This window comes from Camelus ferus, chromosome 25 (genome assembly GCF_009834535.1).
Source record: "Camelus ferus isolate YT-003-E chromosome 25, BCGSAC_Cfer_1.0, whole genome shotgun sequence".
In the NCBI taxonomy this organism is placed as follows: domain Eukaryota; kingdom Metazoa; phylum Chordata; class Mammalia; order Artiodactyla; family Camelidae; genus Camelus; species Camelus ferus.
The window spans coordinates 1,375,197-1,392,176 of record NC_045720.1 but is presented as its reverse complement, the minus strand read 5'-3'; the positions used below and the strand labels follow the sequence as shown (position 1 = coordinate 1,392,176).

The 16,980-nt window shown below is 51.9% G+C and overlaps 2 protein-coding genes across 8 annotated transcripts in view; one reads left to right on the top strand and one right to left on the bottom strand.

Moving 5' to 3' along the window:
• LY6K (lymphocyte antigen 6 family member K) overlaps positions 1-11,931 on the bottom strand; it is a 40,839-nt gene extending 28,908 nt beyond the window's left edge. Inside the window, exon 1 of the mRNA XM_032467752.1 lies at positions 11,335-11,931. The gene's annotated coding sequence lies outside the window, so the exon portion shown is untranslated. The remainder of the gene's footprint in view (positions 1-11,334) is intronic.
• Positions 1-12,969, top strand: part of LOC102518865 (glycosyl-phosphatidylinositol-anchored molecule-like protein) — a 46,198-nt gene extending 33,229 nt beyond the window's left edge. Inside the window, exons 2-5 of one of the 7 annotated variants that reach the window (XM_032467758.1) lie at positions 3,307-3,516; positions 8,075-8,159; positions 8,777-8,884; positions 12,672-12,969. In XM_032467758.1, coding sequence (XP_032323649.1) covers positions 8,093-8,159; positions 8,777-8,884; positions 12,672-12,967 — 471 coding nt within the window. In that variant the 5' untranslated portion in view covers positions 3,307-3,516; positions 8,075-8,092 and the 3' untranslated portion in view covers positions 12,968-12,969. Of the gene's footprint in view, positions 1-1,291; positions 3,517-3,838; positions 3,937-4,004; positions 4,039-8,074; positions 8,160-8,776; positions 8,885-10,272; positions 10,344-12,671 lie in introns of those variants that run through there. The other 6 variants (XM_032467762.1, XM_032467756.1, XM_032467757.1 and 3 more) reach the window with 6 other exon arrangements.
• The last annotated feature ends 4,011 nt before the right edge of the window (positions 12,970-16,980 follow it).

The following is a 16,980-nucleotide window of genomic DNA, read 5'->3' as shown; positions in this document are numbered from 1 at the left end:
ACAGCTTCTTTAACCAGTCATCTGTCAGTGGACATTCAGGTGGCTTCCATGACTTGGCTATTGTGAAGAATATGACTGTCATTTCTAATATTACTTTGATTTAACTCATTCCCTGCTCCTCACCCTCCTCATTCAGTTGGGCCAGTGAGTCAGAACTGCCAAGGCCCCTCGGAAGGCTGAGATGTACAGTGGGCCTCAGCCCCAAGTGGTGTACGAGCTGCCCTTGGACCAGGATGCAGCCGGGAGTCACAGCCTGCCCTTGGTGTGCTGGTGCGTCAGTGTGGGCCACGCTGCCCAGGTCTCAGCGAACACACAAAAACTGCAGAACCTTTACAGCCATTTTAATTAACGTTCTTGTTTCTTACACTCCATTCGTAGATTTGAATTTTGTTGTTTTCATTCACTCACACGTGTATGTTTCCTGGGCTCACTATTCTTTTCTACATTGAAAACTCTCCTAGAGATAAATTCCACTTTTTCTAGTGGTCATTACTTAAACTTTCGGTGAAGAAGTTTCTGTGGGAAGAGACGTTGTCAGATCAGTGGTCTCAATGTATTTACTTTAGCCTCTGACTTCAAAGGTCATGGTCTGGAGTGAGTTTTTTTCACTAAAAGACAGTACTTCTAGTCTTTTGAAGATGCTAAATATGGCAGACAAGTTTGGCTGTGTATCAACTCATGCCAGGCACTTCCTATACCCACAGACTGCAGTGTGCGGGCTCCTGCAGCCCAGTTTATCCGGCAGAACCAGGGCAGAGGCCACGTGTGTCTTTGATGGTCCTGACCCTCTGTGTTCCTTCCCCTTTGCTACTTGGCCTGGAGACCGTGGACATGACATCTCCAACCACTGGAGGAGGAAGAGCTACTGGCGCATCAGAAATTTCCGTTTGAGACTTCATGTGAGAAATTTGCTACTTTCATGCAGGAGTCATGTTGGGGAACCTGGGGCCTCACAGTCTCACACAGACACCTCCTCCCGGAGCTCACCGGGGGCACCTACCCACTCGCGCGGCCTCGCCTGCCTCAGAAAGTGCTGACGGCTGCGCCCCAGGCACCTGCTTTCCTTGATTTTCCGTTTGTGCCAAAGAGCTTGCTAAAGACCCACATTCTACAGAAAAGCGCACAATCGCAGGGCGACAGCTTCACGGACCCTCCCGAAGCGCACGTAACCGCAGAGCAGCATCCTGCTCGAGAAGCAGGCCTGGGTGGAAAGCCCCGCATTCCTCCCTCCGTTCCTCGACTCAGGCACGAGACGCGCCACGGCCAGAGGTGAGGAGGAAGCGCCCGGCTTTCCGAGCCTCCACGTGACTCGGCCTGCTTTTGAATCAACGGAAAGGAAATCCACCTGCGCTGCTCGTTTTTGCGTCTGCCGCCTCTTCTCTGCGGGGCTCTGTGCGGTCCGGCCCTGCCCCTGGCGAGGCCGCGCGGCGCTCCCTCTCGCGGTTGCGTACTTTCCACCGATGGACACACCTCACTTCACTGCGGATGGACACGGGGCTGCTTCTGGGTTTTATCGAGCCCAGGGGGGCGCTGCAGCGAGTACTCTTGTCCTTGTCTTGGGGGTGGGGTGGGGGACGTGCGAGTCTCACGAGGTGTGTGCCAGGGCTGGCGACGCTGGGCAAGTGTTGCTCAGACCGTCTGTAGCAGGGGCTGGCAGACAAGAGCCTGTGGGATCAGCCCAGGCCACCAACGTGTCGGTGACGGAAGCTTTGCTGGATCATAGGGACGATCGTACGGTTACTCATCCTCTGTGTCTGGTTCCAGCCCCACAAAGAGAACGTTTTGTAGGAGTGACAGAGACTGGACAGCCTCTGAAGCTGAAGACATTTACTGTCTGGTCTTTTCAGAGGAACGATGGTGACCGTAGTCCAGGGCTACAATAAATTCTGTCTCCTTGCTTCAGGGTCCAGAATCCATGGAGACAGATGAGTTTATGACAACTATGCGACTGTTTTAGTTTTTGTTTTTGTTTTGCCCACAGTACCTAGAACCTAAGTTCTACCAAGGTATTTTCATCCTGTGCTATCAGGTACGTGTGGATTTAGATTGTGATGACTGTGGTATCTATTTTATTCCTTCACCTCTACAAAATGTGGTTCTTCACATAAGTAACGCTCTTGTGTTAATGTTTACTTAGCCTCAGTGTGTGTGTAAGAGTCCCTTGGGCAGCATTCAAATTGTAGACCCTTTTCTATATATTTTTTTCAATCTTGTCATGTCCTTATTTTAAAGCACGCCTCTAGTAAAGAGAACGTACTATCTTTTGTCTATCCCAAAAATCTTGGGTTCCTAACTGTAGCCATTTAAATAGTAATGCAAGTAATGATCTGGTTGTTTAAAAATTTCTTTTCCATTAAACGTTTTACTTTGAGATGTTTGTATATTCAAATATATGGGCACAAAACACAGAAAGATCCTGTGTGTGCTTTCCTCAGTCATTCCCACTGACACTATCTTGCAAAACTATAGTATCACAACTAACTAGGTTAGTGTCACTCCCCAAGCGAGGGGAGAGAATGGTGTTGGCCCCACAATCATCCCTCCTAAGGACGCATCAATCTCTTTCCCGCCCAGATCCCCAGACAGTGCGACCCTGCGATATGGATTTGGTGTCCGTTTCTGCAACTTTGTCATCCCTATAATGGTATACAAAACGAACAGTGTGTTATGTAACCTTGGTGGAGTGTCATTTGTCATTAAGAATGAGTCCCTAGGCATTCAGTCAACTCAGGACGTCCAGCAATACTTTTGCTTTTCCTGCTGAGCAGCTCACCTCCGTGAGAGAGTGCTGTGGTTTGCACACTACTGTAGGACATCTGGGTTTTTCTCCCGAGCATTTCAGATAAAGCTGCCGTAAACATCCATGGATGTGTTCTGTGTGGACACAGTTTCAGTGTCTCTGGGGAAATCACCCAGAAGTGGATTTGGGAATCTCATGGTAATTGCATAAGCAGTTTTTAAAGGAACTTGCACTCTGTTCTACACACCTGCTGCGCCATTTTTTCATGTAACCAGCAATGCGGGAACAACCTGGTTTCTTTGTATCCTGTCCAGCATTTGGCGTGGTCACTCTGAAGTCCTCTCCACTGCCCCAGTCCTGCCCAGGCTTTCTGGAACCTCCCCCAGAGGTTCTCTCTGGAGTTCCCCTTCTCCCCATGTTCTGCCCAGACCTTCTGGGACTGTCTTCCCCCTCCCCCACCCCTGTCCCGCCCAGACCTCTAGACTCTTCCCCCACCCCCTCTGTCCCCTCCCACCGTCCCCCCCAACCCCGTTTCCCGCCCAGACCTTCTGGAACCTCCCCTGCAGCAGGGCCCTTCAGGGAAGCGCCTCTGGGGAACGGGGCCGCCCCGAGACCAGGCCGAACCTTCCGGAAGCCGCGCGAAGCCTGTCGGGAGACGCCCGTCCGACCTGCCGCTGAGAGAACGGGGCCTGGAGCCCGCCCGGCCTCCCCTCGCCCACCTGCGGCTCCCCGCGCCACACCGGCTGTGCGGGCCCTCGAGGTCGTGTCCGCGGAAGGTCACAAAGCTCGGGGCGGGGAACTGGGTCGGGCAGGGGGACGGAGGAAGGTTCCAGAAAGCCTGGGCGGGAAACAGGGTGGGGGCGGGGATGGCGGGAGGGGACAGAGGGGGTGGGGGAAGGTTCCAGAAAGCCTGGGCGGGACTCGGGCGTGCGGGGGTGGGGGCCGGTGGGGGATGGGGACGGAGGGGTGCAGGGGAAGCGTCCAGAGGATTGGGCAGGATAGGGGTTGGGGGACGGGGAAGGTTCCAGAAAGCCTGGGCGGGACTCGGGCGTGCGGGGGTGGGGGCCGGTGGGGGTGGGGGCCGTGGGGCAGTGGGGCCGGGGCCGGGGCCGGAGGGGGGCGGGGGAAGCGTCCAGCTGTCTGGGCGGGGCGCAGGCGGGGGGGGGGCAGTCCTGCAGGCTCCTGCTAGCCCTCAGGTCAGTGCTTTTGGTCCTGGGGTTCAGCCGTGATGCCCTGGAGCACGGATCCGGGATCCCGCTGGTGCCAGACATCCAAAGCCCAAAGCGCCTCCATCTGCGGTACCACTCCGGGGTCCCCAAGCCCCCACCTGCCACGCGGCAGACTCCCCACCTTCCAGCTTCTGCTTTCTGTTCTCCGGGGCCCCTGTGTTTTGGTTGAGTTTGGTGTCGCTTTCCTGGTTTTTTAACGTGAGAAGGGCGATTCTTAAGTCTTCAGTCTTGGTGCACTTCTAATTATGCTTGTCAGCCCTCCTTTTCCTGCCAGGGCTTGAGGCTATTTTGCTCTGGTTTTGACTTGTAATATGTCTATTATCATGCTGCCCGAACTGTTTTGTGTTTTCTACTGGGAATAATCGGGAGGGTGCGTGGGGGTGTTGATTATTTGAAATTGTGTTCTTAATTTCCGAGCAGGTGAAGTGACTGATTCTCTTGCATAAGATGGCTGTAGTAGAAACAGTGCCCTGACTTGTGTTTCCAAAAATGCCTGATGGACATGAATTCTCCACACCCCTTTATCTCTTGAGAGACTCTTTATGTTGAAGTCTTCTCTGGCTGAGACTAACGGAGCTGTTTCCGCATCTCAGTCCCATTACCTCGGCTTTGGGCTCTGGATGTCGTATCTCTTATGTCTAAACCTGTTGCACGGTCAGTGTTTCTCGTAGTGAGATCTGCTGGTAAGAAGGCTTCCGAACCTTTTTTGCATCAAACCATATTCATTTTGTCTTCATTTTTAAGTATATTTTCCCTTAAGTAGAATAGAAGTCTTGGTGGCAGGTGTCTTCTTTCTACAGCATTTAGGCGTGATTGTCCTTGAGGCTTTCTGTTTCTCGTGGTTTGTGTTGAAGGACCAGCAGTCGGTGGGACTGTTGCTGCCTTAAGTTGTGCCTGGCTTTCCACTGGGAGGCGTTCCAGCTCTCACTGGTTAAACGTCGTTTCCCACGGTTCAGCTGCGGTGCGTCTGAGTTTGGTCTTCCTCATGTCTCTTCTGCTTGGGCCCTGCCGCCCTGAGCTCTGTGGGCTGTGGGCTGATGCCCCGCGCTCATCCTGGGAGCGGGCTGTGTCCTCCAGCGTCTCTTCAGAGATGTGCGTCTGTTTCTCCGTCCTCTCCTCCTAGGACTCTGGCTCGGCGGATGGCGGCTGTCGGACTCTCGTTTGTGGGTCTCGTTTCCCCAGTGCTGTTCACTCCCTTGTTTCTCTCTCTCTGGGAGTCAGTTTGGGTGTTTCCTGTGGGCCTGTCTTCACATTTTGCACTGTTGTATTTCACTGCGTCTGCTTGGCTGTGCATCCCTTCCAGTGAGTTTTTTGCTGTTAGATATTTTTTCTGTTTCAGAATGTCTGTTTGATTCTCTTGATGACGTAGGGGAGGAAAGCTTTTCCTGTACCTCTCTAGGTTCCTTTGGCTGGTCTAATCAAATTGATATGAGACAGATTAACAGAAGGAAACATTTAATTTTGAAGGTAAGGAGGCCCCATAGGTATAGGACCTAAAAAAGGGACTGAGTGAGACAGTTTATATACATTTTAGACAGAGAATCAATGATGTGTGAAGATTTGATAAAAACAAATGAATTTTTGCTGGGGGTAGCAAATTAATGAAGAAGTGACAAGGTTCCTTTTTGCACCTTGGTCAGCGCAAAATCCCCGTCTTTGATGATAAGGATGCCCTCCAACCCTTCCCACGTAGGGAGGATGCATTCCCCGGGGGACGTTCTTTCCTGCTTGCAGGGGAAGCAAGGAGGCTCAGAGTGTTCCTCCTATACTGGATGTTTCTCAAGCAACTTTAATTCCAAGTAATCAATACACTATCTTCACAAATTTGGGGGCTGTCTGCCCTGAGCCCCATCAATGTCGTTTCACTGTTGAAGATTTTCATGTTTTTAAAATCGTTTTTGTTACCACTTTCTCCTTATATTTTCATTATAATGAATTACAAGCACTTAGATGCTGACATCAGCCTCTGGGTGAACTGGGGTTGCCTTCTACCGCTGCTTTCTTGCATAGCAGTCCTCCAGTCCTGCCTCTTCTGCGTCTTGTGGTTTTTCACAGAGACTCTGGACTTGCATAGACCCTGGCCAGCACGTTGGTGGCTTTGTTACCACAGAGGATGCCTGCTCTCTCCTCTGGCAGGGAGGCTGTGGGAGGGCCCGGCCACTCCGTCGGCTCAGGACCCAAGCCGGGTGGGGTGTGGGTGGGGTGGGTGGCAGCGCTGAGCGGCCCCTGGCGACGTCTGGGCTGACTCTGCTGCGTTGTGACTGAGAGCCTCTCACATCTGTAACTCCTGCTCCTGTTGCCTGTGCACGTGGGAGTTTCTGTCTTCAGCCTGAGCTCCATGCAGCTCTCAGATCGGCAGCTTTCTGGGAGGTTGCATGGTTTGTGCTGAGGGCACGGGATTCTGTCTCTGGGCGATGGGAAGCCAGGAAGAGTTGACTCTGCCCAAGCCGATCTTAGACAGTGTGGTTCATTTTGCTCTGTGACACTTTCACTCTTGGATGAATCCTGTTCTGTGTGAGGATCTCAGTTCCCACTCTCCACTTTTCAGGGGCCCTGGCTTTATTTCCAGGACCTGTTCAGCTGTCAGACCCTGAATCTCTGAGCACAGGCCGTTCACAGACGGTGCCGGCAGTCATGTTGCTTCTGGACACTTTCCAGTCTGATTTCTGCCGCGTCCCACATCTGAGCCCTTGGGTATTTCCCATCTGTCTAAAGACCTCAGTGGGGCGTCCGTGAAGACATCTGACGGGTTGTGGTCAGCATCTTCTCTGGGTATTTGCAGCACAGAAATGTCCGGAGTGTCTGGTGTGGCGAGTGGGAGAAGAGGGCCTCACTACGTTGGCTCTGGGTCACTAGCTGCTCACGAGACCGGCCCGGGAGCAAGTGTGGCTGAGGGAAGGGACAGATGCAGGGAAGGCAGGCAGCACCGAGTGGGAAGGGGCTGCAGGGGACGAGGATCTGTGCCTGGAGAGGTTGGGGGTCCACACTGGGGGCGGGCTGGCTGGTCAAAGGAGCAGCCCCTCCAGGGCCCTGGCGCTGACCCACCTTCACCCCGATTCTCCGTACTCGGGAGCTTCCCAAGTGGGAAGGCCTGGGCTGCAGCTGGGTTGAGAGCTGCACTTAGGAAAGCAGGGGGCCGGGGGCAGGACCTCTGGGTGCCCACCTCAGGGGCATGGCTGCCTGCTGCACAGTCAGACCCCGTCGGGGGCCCCTCAGCTGGATCCGTGGGGGTTGCATGCCAAGGGCTGCCACCACCCGGGTGGGTCTCCTCGGGTTGACAGGCGGCAGCAGACGAGGAGCTCCCCTCAGAGAGGAGCCGCACAGAGCGCCGAGAGCATGTCACGCTCCCGGCAAGGGAGAAGGGGCGCCCCAGGGAGCGAGGCTGCCTGGGGCTGGGGGAGGCAGGTTCCCCAGAGGCCATAGGCATTGGCAGCGGTGAGGGTGCAGGTGGGTCCCCACAAGTGATGTTTCAGGTGCAGGCACTGCCTGGTGCCTGGGGGCTGCCCCTCCAGCAAGTGCTAGTGTCCTGGCTCAGGCGTGAGGAGCCCCAGGCCCCCCTGCCCCCGGCAGTCATTTAGGGCTCTGTGATGCCCAGGCCCAGGGAGACAGGACTGCATGAGGTCCACACTTCCTAGCCACAGGGCAAGTTAGGCTTCTGGCATCTTCATTACTAGTTCCCCTCCTCTGGTCCCCAGCCCTACGTGTGTCATGGTCCTTGTACAGGCAGGAAATACCTCAAAGGACAATGTTCCAGCACTTTCCCCAGGTTGCTCTTGAGGTGGGGCGTCAACGAGTAGATAAGGAGAAACACTTGAGGGTGTGCGGCCCTGGGGTGTGGTCCGCGTGGAAACAGCCGCAGGACCTCGCTGCCCTGGCTGTGCTCTGCCAGATGGAGAGCAGGAAGGATGTCTTGGTCTGAGATGAAGGCTTGAGCTTGGCAAAGCCTTTGTGTGTGGCAAAGGCCTGCTGGCCAGGTCCTGCCCGGAGGAGCACTCAGCCCAGAGCGGGAGGTGGGGACCCACGTGCTGGTTGGAGCTGGGAGCCCAGAAGCCCCTACAAGGAGCCCTGCCCTCGCTGACTTGCACCCTGGATCTCCTCCCTCCAGGTTCAAGCTCCCACAGGGATGAAGCTCCTCTTTGCCTTCCTCCTCTTCATGGGGTGGCCACACGGTGACATTGATCCTGAAGCCTGTGAGTATCAGTCTTCTCTGCCTTAGAGGGGAGGAGGCTTCACTGAATTGGGGTCATGGTAAGGGTCTGAATGGAGTTTTCATCATCTTAGCCAGCTGAGATCTCCACTGCCATTGCAGCTGGTGACCACAGGGTGGACTAGAGAGTGTCCGTGAGCAAGGGGAGGGTCAGGATGGAGGAAGGCTTTCTCCAAGGACCTGTGGACCCAGGGACCGGAGAGGGTGGTGTCTCTAGCTGGGGCCCTTCCCCATCTGGAACAAGCAGGGGTGGCTGAGTGCAGGGAATTCGGGGCGGGTGGCCTCATAGATTCTCAGGCCTTCCTTGAAAAGGTGGGTCCAATCAATAGAGCGGAGGGTTCACACACCTGGCCACCTGCAGGCGTTCCTGAGAACCTGTGTCTGAGAACAAGAAAATGTCCTGGGTATACCAGGCTTCTGTGCAGGGAGGTAGCCCTGCCCTGACACACAGCCCAGCGAGGGCTGAGCAGGGCAGGCCTCAGGATGTCCTCTGATGCTGAGGGAAGGGGCCAGCTGCTGGAGGGGTGTGGTGGGTGGAAAGGTAGAGGAAAAAGGCACGTTGGACAGGAGCCTGACTGACACCGCTCTCTTTTTCTCTAGGGACCTATAATTTGAAATGCTATGATTGTTGGGTCACGAACACCTTCTATTGTTCAAATATTAGAGTCTGTCCTTATGAAATTAGGCGCTGTTTGACCATCTCATCTCGTAAGTACCAATTTGTCTTTCCTCCACCTGGTGAACTAGTCACTCCACCTGGGAAGTTTCAGGGGCAGGGCCAGTGTGTTCTTTCTCTGCACCCAGCCCATGGCCTTGGCCTGCTGTGTCTCCATCCCGAGACCATGTTCCCAGGAGTTGGCTCAGAAATGAACAAGAGGTAAATCCACAAAGCCAGAGTTGGTTTTTTGGAAAGATTCATGTTATTTGTAAAACAGAGTAAGAAATGAACAAAAATTAAATAAAATGAAATTTGCATAGCCAACATCAGAAATGGGAGGGGAGGCGTCAGTTGGTGCCCTCACAGGCCTTATAAAGAAAACGTGGCTGTTATGAATATACTCCCTGTGATAAATGCGACATTCCTGATGAAACGAACAAAAACTTGAAAAACGCTGTTAACCACCTCTTTCTGGCAATGAGAATGTAAGACTGAAGTGCCCTGAGTCCTTTCTAAAAACTCTGTGAGCCAGAGATTGCTTCCCTGGCAATACCTCGCTAGTATCATGGGAGGAGTCACCCCAAGCTTACACAACCCCTTCCGCAAAAGCAGGGAGGAGCCTCTCACCAGCATGCTCACGGTCACAGCGTACACCCGACACACACCCAACAAAGACACCGGGAGAGTGGGGAATCGCTGACGGTCGTCTCTTGTGCCTAGAGACGCAGAGACACCTGCCAGACTCCAGCCAGTAGAACCCGGGTCTGCATGAGCTGCAGGAGCTCTGACACGTGCCTTTCGGGGATGGGATCCTGAGTCAGGACAGGAACACTAGGGAAGATGAGCAACCTCTGAATGAAGCGTGGACTTGAGCTGAGAAGAATTTGTCAATATTCATTCATCATCTGGGATGAAGGCGCCCTCGCCACGTAAGCCATGGCAATGGCACACAGGAGGGGAGCAATCACAGAACTGCATGGTGCCTTACAGTTTGAAACCCACTAGTTTAGTTCATCGCATGAATAAAGGGAAAATGAAACATCGTGGAGTGATGACCAACAGGCTGAAAACTTTGTGATAAAACCCAACAGCATTTCCCAGTTAGGAAGAAACCTGTGAGGAAATGGAAGCAGAAGGGAAATTTTCTCTCATAGAATAGTGGTAGTTCAACGAGAATGTGAAAAGTTTTTTTCCTGAGTCACAGAGGGGTATGATGCCTGCTGTCACCACCTCTGCTCCCCATGGAACCAAGTTCATTGTTGGTTCACGTAGGCCAGAGCAAGAAATAACATACATGGTGATTGGAAAGACAGGAATTACACTGCTACTAGTCACTGAAAACCACAAGCTTTGGAAAAAACAAGTGAATTTACAAAGGGCCCTGGATAGAAGGTCAATATTCAAGAATCAATTTTAAAAGTCAGTTTTGTTTTTACAGGCCCCTACTGACAAATTGAAAATGAAATTTACTAAAAAGCATAGCTTGTTTACAAGCACCAAGATATCACTCACTACCTGGGAAGAAATCCAACTAGATTTGTGCAGAATTTCCACACTGAAACTGCAGAATCACTATTGAAGTGAAACCCTTAAACTGACAGAAGGACAAACCGAGCTTGTGGATCAAGACCCCCTACAGAGCCAAGATTAATCTACAAACTCAATAAAGTTGTAACCAGAATCTCAGCAGGGTGTGTGCCCGCGCGCGCTAAAAGCTGATTCCAGATGTTCAAACATCTGTGGAAGTGGAAAGGGTTAGGAATAACCAAAGCAGCCTAGTGGGAGAAGAAAAGCGCTGGGGACCCAGCGCTGTCAAGTACCGAGAGCACTTACGCCGCTCCGTTCACTAGGACGGAGTGGTGCTGGGCTCGGGATCGAAGACAGACCAGTAGAGGAGGAGGGCGAACGCAGGAAGCAGAGTGTCCACGTAGAGGCTTTGTGACGAAGCTGACCCTGCCCTGGAGTGGGGAGGAGGCTTGTTGGCCTGCAGGGGACACCTAGAGGCACAGTGCGAGGTCTGCAGGAGACAGAACGAGGGCTGGGCTGGGGCTCTGTTTTTAGGGAGTCAAGGTTGGGGCCTAGGGTTTCATGGGCTCACACTTCATTAGTGATTTTACAGCGGAAGAGTGGAAATGAAATATAGACTGTATTTAATGCAGAAAGAACCTCTTCCGTCCAATCAGTAACTAAAATAGCTGATCACCCAGTAGAAATTTGAGCAAAAGGCATGAAGGCAGTTTGCCAGAAAATGAGTTCTGAACCGGTAACAAATAAAACAGAGATCTTTGGACGTGATTCTTTTTGGTGAAAATGCAATATAAACGCGTGATACGATGACTGCAGAAGGAATGACTGACTATTCAAAGCCCAGCACGTGGCGAGACGCTGACCTGTGCGCGCTCCTTTGGAGCGTGAACAGGCACAAGCGGTCGGAAGGCTCATGAACAGCGTCCGCCCGTGAGCGCAGCAGAGGCCCAGCGTCGCCAGCCCTGACACACACTTCGTGAGACTCGCACGTCCCCCACCCCACCCCCAAGACAAGGACAAGAGTACTCGCTGCAGCACCCCCCTGGGCTCGATAAAACCCAGAAGCAGCCCCGTGTCCATCCGCAGTGAAGTGAGGTGTGTCCATCGGTGGAAAGTACGCAACCGCGAGAGGGAGCGCCGCGCGGCCTCGCCAGGGGCAGGGCCGGACCGCACAGAGCCCCGCAGAGAAGAGGCGGCAGACGCAAAAACGAGCAGCGCAGGTGGATTTCCTTTCCGTTGATTCAAAAGCAGGCCGAGTCACGTGGAGGCTCGGAAAGCCGGGCGCTTCCTCCTCGCCTCTGGCCGTGGCGCGTCTCGTGCCTGAGTCGAGGAACGGAGGGAGGAATGCGGGGCTTTCCACCCAGGCCTGCTTCTCGAGCAGGATGCTGCTCTGCGGTTACGTGCGCTTCGGGAGGGTCCGTGAAGCTGTCGCCCTGCGATTGTGCGCTTTTCTGTAGAATGTGGGTCTTTAGCAAGCTCTTTGGCACAAACGGAAAATCAAGGAAAGCAGGTGCCTGGGGCGCAGCCGTCAGCACTTTCTGAGGCAGGCGAGGCCGCGCGAGTGGGTAGGTGCCCCTGGTGAGCTCCGGGAGGAGGTGTCTGTGTGAGGCCAGGGGCACAGAACTGGTGAGTGAGGCCGCGGCAGCTTAACTCAGGGACTCTCGAGCCAGGCCTCAGGTGGAGCCTGAACAGGGCTTTGGCTGGTCGAGGTCACTGGCCAGTCCTCCAGCGAAGGCGCTCACAGGCGTCCCAGTGGGACTGTACTTGGGACGGGGCACCAGGGCTGCACTGGGGAGCAGGTGGATGTGATTGTGCGTCAGCCTCCGTGCTGGGCCGGGGGCGGGGAACGGCAGGCAGAGGGGTGCGGCGGGAGCCTGTTCTAGCAGGGTGAGGCCAGCTGCAGAAAGTCAGCTGGAGGCCAGATGGCAAGGGCCCTCTGCTTGGAGGGCCTGTGTGCCCTTGGGACATCAGCAAAACATGTTTCCTGGGCTCCGTTCTGCTTCCGGATCCCTAGAATTCTTAGAGCAAATGGTGAACAGGACGATGCGTTTGTACAGCTCCGTGACCAGGCACCAGGAAGCTTCATAGGGAGGCCAGATACAGAGATGAGGTGGCAGTGTAGCGAGACAACATCTCCAGGAGAAGGTGTCATGGAGTCACCGAACCCTTAGTGGACTTGGATTGTCTTCTCAATCAAGAATTTCAGGCAGTGTAACAACACGTGAGGGATGGAGCTAGTTAAGATAAACGTGCTTTGATATTTGCAAGCAGAAAACGAGAAATCAATGATTGTCATCTTTACTTTTTTAGGTTACGATGAACGTGAATTATTCGTTTACAAGAACTGCACAAACAACTGCACATTTGTGCACCCCTCTCAGCAGCCTCCTGAAGCCCCCAGGAGAAAATACTTTCGTTCTAACTCTTTCTATTTTGTTCATTGCTGTAATAGTATGACCTGCAACGAGGGGGGTATTAGTAATCTTGAGAGGGACATCCTCCCCGAAATGACAGTTGAGGAAGAATTGGAAGGAACTGTGCGATTAGGGCAGTCAACATTTTTCCTGAGCTTTGCCTCCATTGCGGTCAGCAATACACTGACATGAGAAGCTGCCTTTGGAGGGTCTTACCACCTCCCCATTCCCCAGAGCCAGTTGGCTGTCCTTTGCTCTTTTGTGAGCCAGAGACAGTGACCCACGGGGTCCCCAGTTGGCAAGTCACCCATTTAGGGCTTGTTTGGAGGGAGAAATAAAGAGCATGATGGTTTGGGTATTGTGTACTCGGATTTCTTTGTGGTGTTAGCTCTGATCCATTGTTTTCCTTGTTAGGCACCACTCACACACGGACAAAAGTATATTGCCACTTGAGGGAACAGAGATTGAGTATTTTAGTCAAAAACGAAACAGCCCCAGGGCATAGTCTACATGCCCGCGGGAAGACTGGTCCAGGACCACTTTTCTAGTTTCCTTGCGTTCCCTGTGAATTTTAGAATCAGCCTGGCACTTTCTACGAAGGAGTCCGCTGGAGTCTTCATAGGGGTTGCAGCGAGTCTGGAGACCTGTATGAGGAGTGTCGCCACGGGAGCAAGACAGCATCTTCTGATTCGTGGGTGCAGGATGCTTTCCAACTCTGTAGCTCTTCTTTAATTTCTTTCCACGGTGCTTTGTCATTTTCTGAGTATAAATTTAGAACATCTTTTAATTCCTAGGTGTTACACTCTTTTTCATGCTCTTGCAAATGGAATGGATTTCTTAATTTTCAGATTTGGCATTACAAATGAAGAGAAATACGACTGATTTTGGATCATGTACTTGTATCTTGAGATATTGCTGGACGACTCCATTAGACACAGTACTTATAAATCAGTATGAAGCAGTAGACCATCTTGATGTCCTCTTGCACCAGTGACTCCACCAGGAAGTTTTCCAGCACCTAGGACAGAGGCAGGGTTCTGTCCAGGGCCCTGGGGCTGGGCGTCCTAGGGGCAGAAGCCTGGGATCTGCAAGCGGGCTGCCCGCCAGGGCCCACCGAGGCCCACTCATGTGGTGCATCTCCACCTCTGCCAGGCGCCGCCCCAGGCACTGGCACACGCCAGAGCCAAAGGCCAGGTGCGGGAACCTGATGCCAGAGTCCTGGTGGTCCAGCCAGCGCTGGGGATGGTAGCGCTCGGGCCTGGCGAACACGGCGGCACTTAGACCCAGGGAGTAGAGTAGCACCTTCACCAAAGTCTGCAGTCAGGTGGGGAGGGGCTAGGGTCAGCCGTCCCTTGGGCCAAGGTCAAATGGGATGGGTATTTGAAAGTTATTAAGAGAGTGAGTCCTAAGAGTTCTCATTTCAAGAAAAGACAGTGTTTCTTTTTTTAAAAATCTGTATGAGACGATGGATGTTGACTAAACTTACGGTGGTGATCATGTCACTGTGTAAGTCAGGTCATGCGGTACATCTTAAACAAACATAGTGATGTATATCAAGTCTAGCTCAATAAAGCCAGAGGTGAGGAGACAAGAAAGCACTCAGAAAAAACGTTCTCAAAACAACACAACTGTGGAAATGCTGAGCGGTTTAGTAGCTGCAGGATTTGGTGATGGTGTGGCGGAGGAGAGTGCGGGTGCTGTTGAGGGGCAGCCTGAGGGAGGGAGACCTTCGTGGCGACAGACCGATCTGTGTGTTGACTAGGGTGCTGGTAACGGGAACCCCCGCGTGTGGTGCAGGACTACATAACGGCTCCTGCCAGTGCCCACATCCGGCTCTGACGCCGACTATAGTTGTGGGAGACGTAACCACTGGGGACAGGGTGGCGAGGGTGGCTGGGGCCTCTCCGCATTGTCTTTGCAACTTCCTGTGATTCTGTAATTACTCCAAAGTAAAACACTTTTTTTTTTAAAGTCAGAGTTATTTGTGTTTTTTTCTTCTAATAGTTTTTATTAGCTTTTGATGAGTAATTTATCTCATTCAGTTTTTCAGATTTTTTTGCATTAAAGTTGTTAGTAAAATCCTCTAAGTTTCAAACCTCTAGTGACACTGTCTCAGTTGGTTCAGGCTGCTGTGACAAAATGCCATAGACTCTTTTGTTAATCATGTCCCAACCCCCGCCGTCTGATTTTCCACCTGCTGGTTCTACTGATTATTCACAGGGAGAGGAGGCATGCTGTCCTTTTTAGTCTCGACCTCTGCTTTATTTATTGTCTGTTCATTTAACAGATTCATACAAATTTAGAATTTTAAGTCTTCCTACAACTAGTAATTATAATTTTATGACTTTGAAGTAAGGTTCTTCATTGCAATTAATGTTTTCTGCTTTGTACTCTTTTAAAAAACATCTTTATTGTGGTATGGTTCGTGTACAGTAAACTACACATATTTTAAATGTACAATTTGATGAATTTTGATAGACGTACACACCAATGAGACCACTACCACAATCAGGACAGCTGACATTTCCATCACTCCCTTAGAGGTGCAGTTTTTGAATTTCCAATTTATCCCTTCCCACACCCTTTACCCCCCATTAACTATAAGTTTGTTCTCTATGCCTGTGAGTCTGTTTCTGTTTTGTAGATAAGTTCATTTGTGTCCTTTTTTAGATTCCACATATAAGTGATATCATATGGTATTTTTCTTTCTCCTTCTGGCTTACTTCACTTAGAATGATGATCTCCAGGTCCACCCTTGTTGCTGCAAATGGCATTATTTTATTCTTTTTTATGGCTGAGTAGTATTCCATTGTATAAATATACCACATCTTCTTTATTCAGTCATCTGTTGATGGACATTTGGGTTGTTTCCATGTCTTGGCTATTGTAAATAATGCTGCTAAGAACATTGGGGTGCATGTATCTTTTTTAATTATATTTTTCTCTGGGTATATGCCCAGGAGTGGGATTGATGGATCATACAGTAAGTCTATTTTTAGTTTTTTAAGGAAACTTCATAGTGTCCTCCATAGTGGCTGCACCAGTTTACATTCCCACCAGCAGTATAGGAGGGTTCTGTCTTCTCCACACCCTCCCCAGCATTTATAGTTTGTAGACTTTTTAATGATGGCCTTTCTGACTGGTGTGAGGTGAGATCTCATTGTGGTTTTGATTTGCATTTCTCTTAACAATTATGGATGTTGAGCATCTTTTCAGGTGTTTGTTGGCCATCTGTCTGTCTTCTTTGGAGAGATGTCTGTTAGGTCTTTTGCCCATTTTTTTATTGGGTTTGTTTTTTTGACGTTAAGGTGTATGAGCTATTTGTATATTTTGGAAATTATTTGTAAGTGAATACGCTTGTAGCTGAATGTCAGGTATTGCAAGAGCTCTGAGGGGTTTGTGAGGATGCAGAAGGGGCATCTTTCCAGGCTCGTAGAGGAAGTGGCTTCAGCCGGAAAACAGTTGGGCACCCTGAGCCGATGCAGGAGGCTTAAAAGAAACTTACACAGGTCGCTGAAGCTCCAGCAGCCAACATGCACCGGAGCCCCAAGCACTAAGGGTCAAATACAGGGAGATCCCCAACCAGGTCGACCCATAACCTTCAGGAGGGGCACTGGCTCAGCAAAAGTGCAGCAGTAGGGTGGCAGTGAGAACCTCCCCGCTCCAACCTGCTGTCAGCTGTTTCCCTTGAGCTGAGCCCAGAGGGAGGCCAGAAGACAAGAATGCTTATCAAGGTGTCCAGATGCCAACTCCGGGGCTGGCAGCAGCATGGAGGGAGGAGATCGTGAGTCTGGAGCACCAGTAGGCACTGGGGACCCAGGTCTCATCATCTGCCACAGACATCCTGCCACGCTAGTGCTGCACACAAGATAGAAGGGAAAGAAGCAACGTGAACTTGGCGGGGGGGCTTCCCCAGCCCCCATCTCTGTAGCTGATCCAGGACATGGTTGATAACCAGAGTCCCTCTTCTCTTTCCATGTTCCCCTCACTGCCAGCCAGCACCTCAGCCTCATTCCTGCAGTTTCAGAGTCCTGAGTGGCCCTCTCATTATAGGGTTTCTCAATTTTCCATTGGCCTGGGCAGTCAGCCAGAGAGTGCTGGGAGGGAGGGACCCCAGTGACTCAGTCGTTCTTGCCTGGTTTGTGAAGCTGCGACTTTGAATCCCACAGTAATCAGGAAAATGACCCAGCTTGAACGGGGACCCG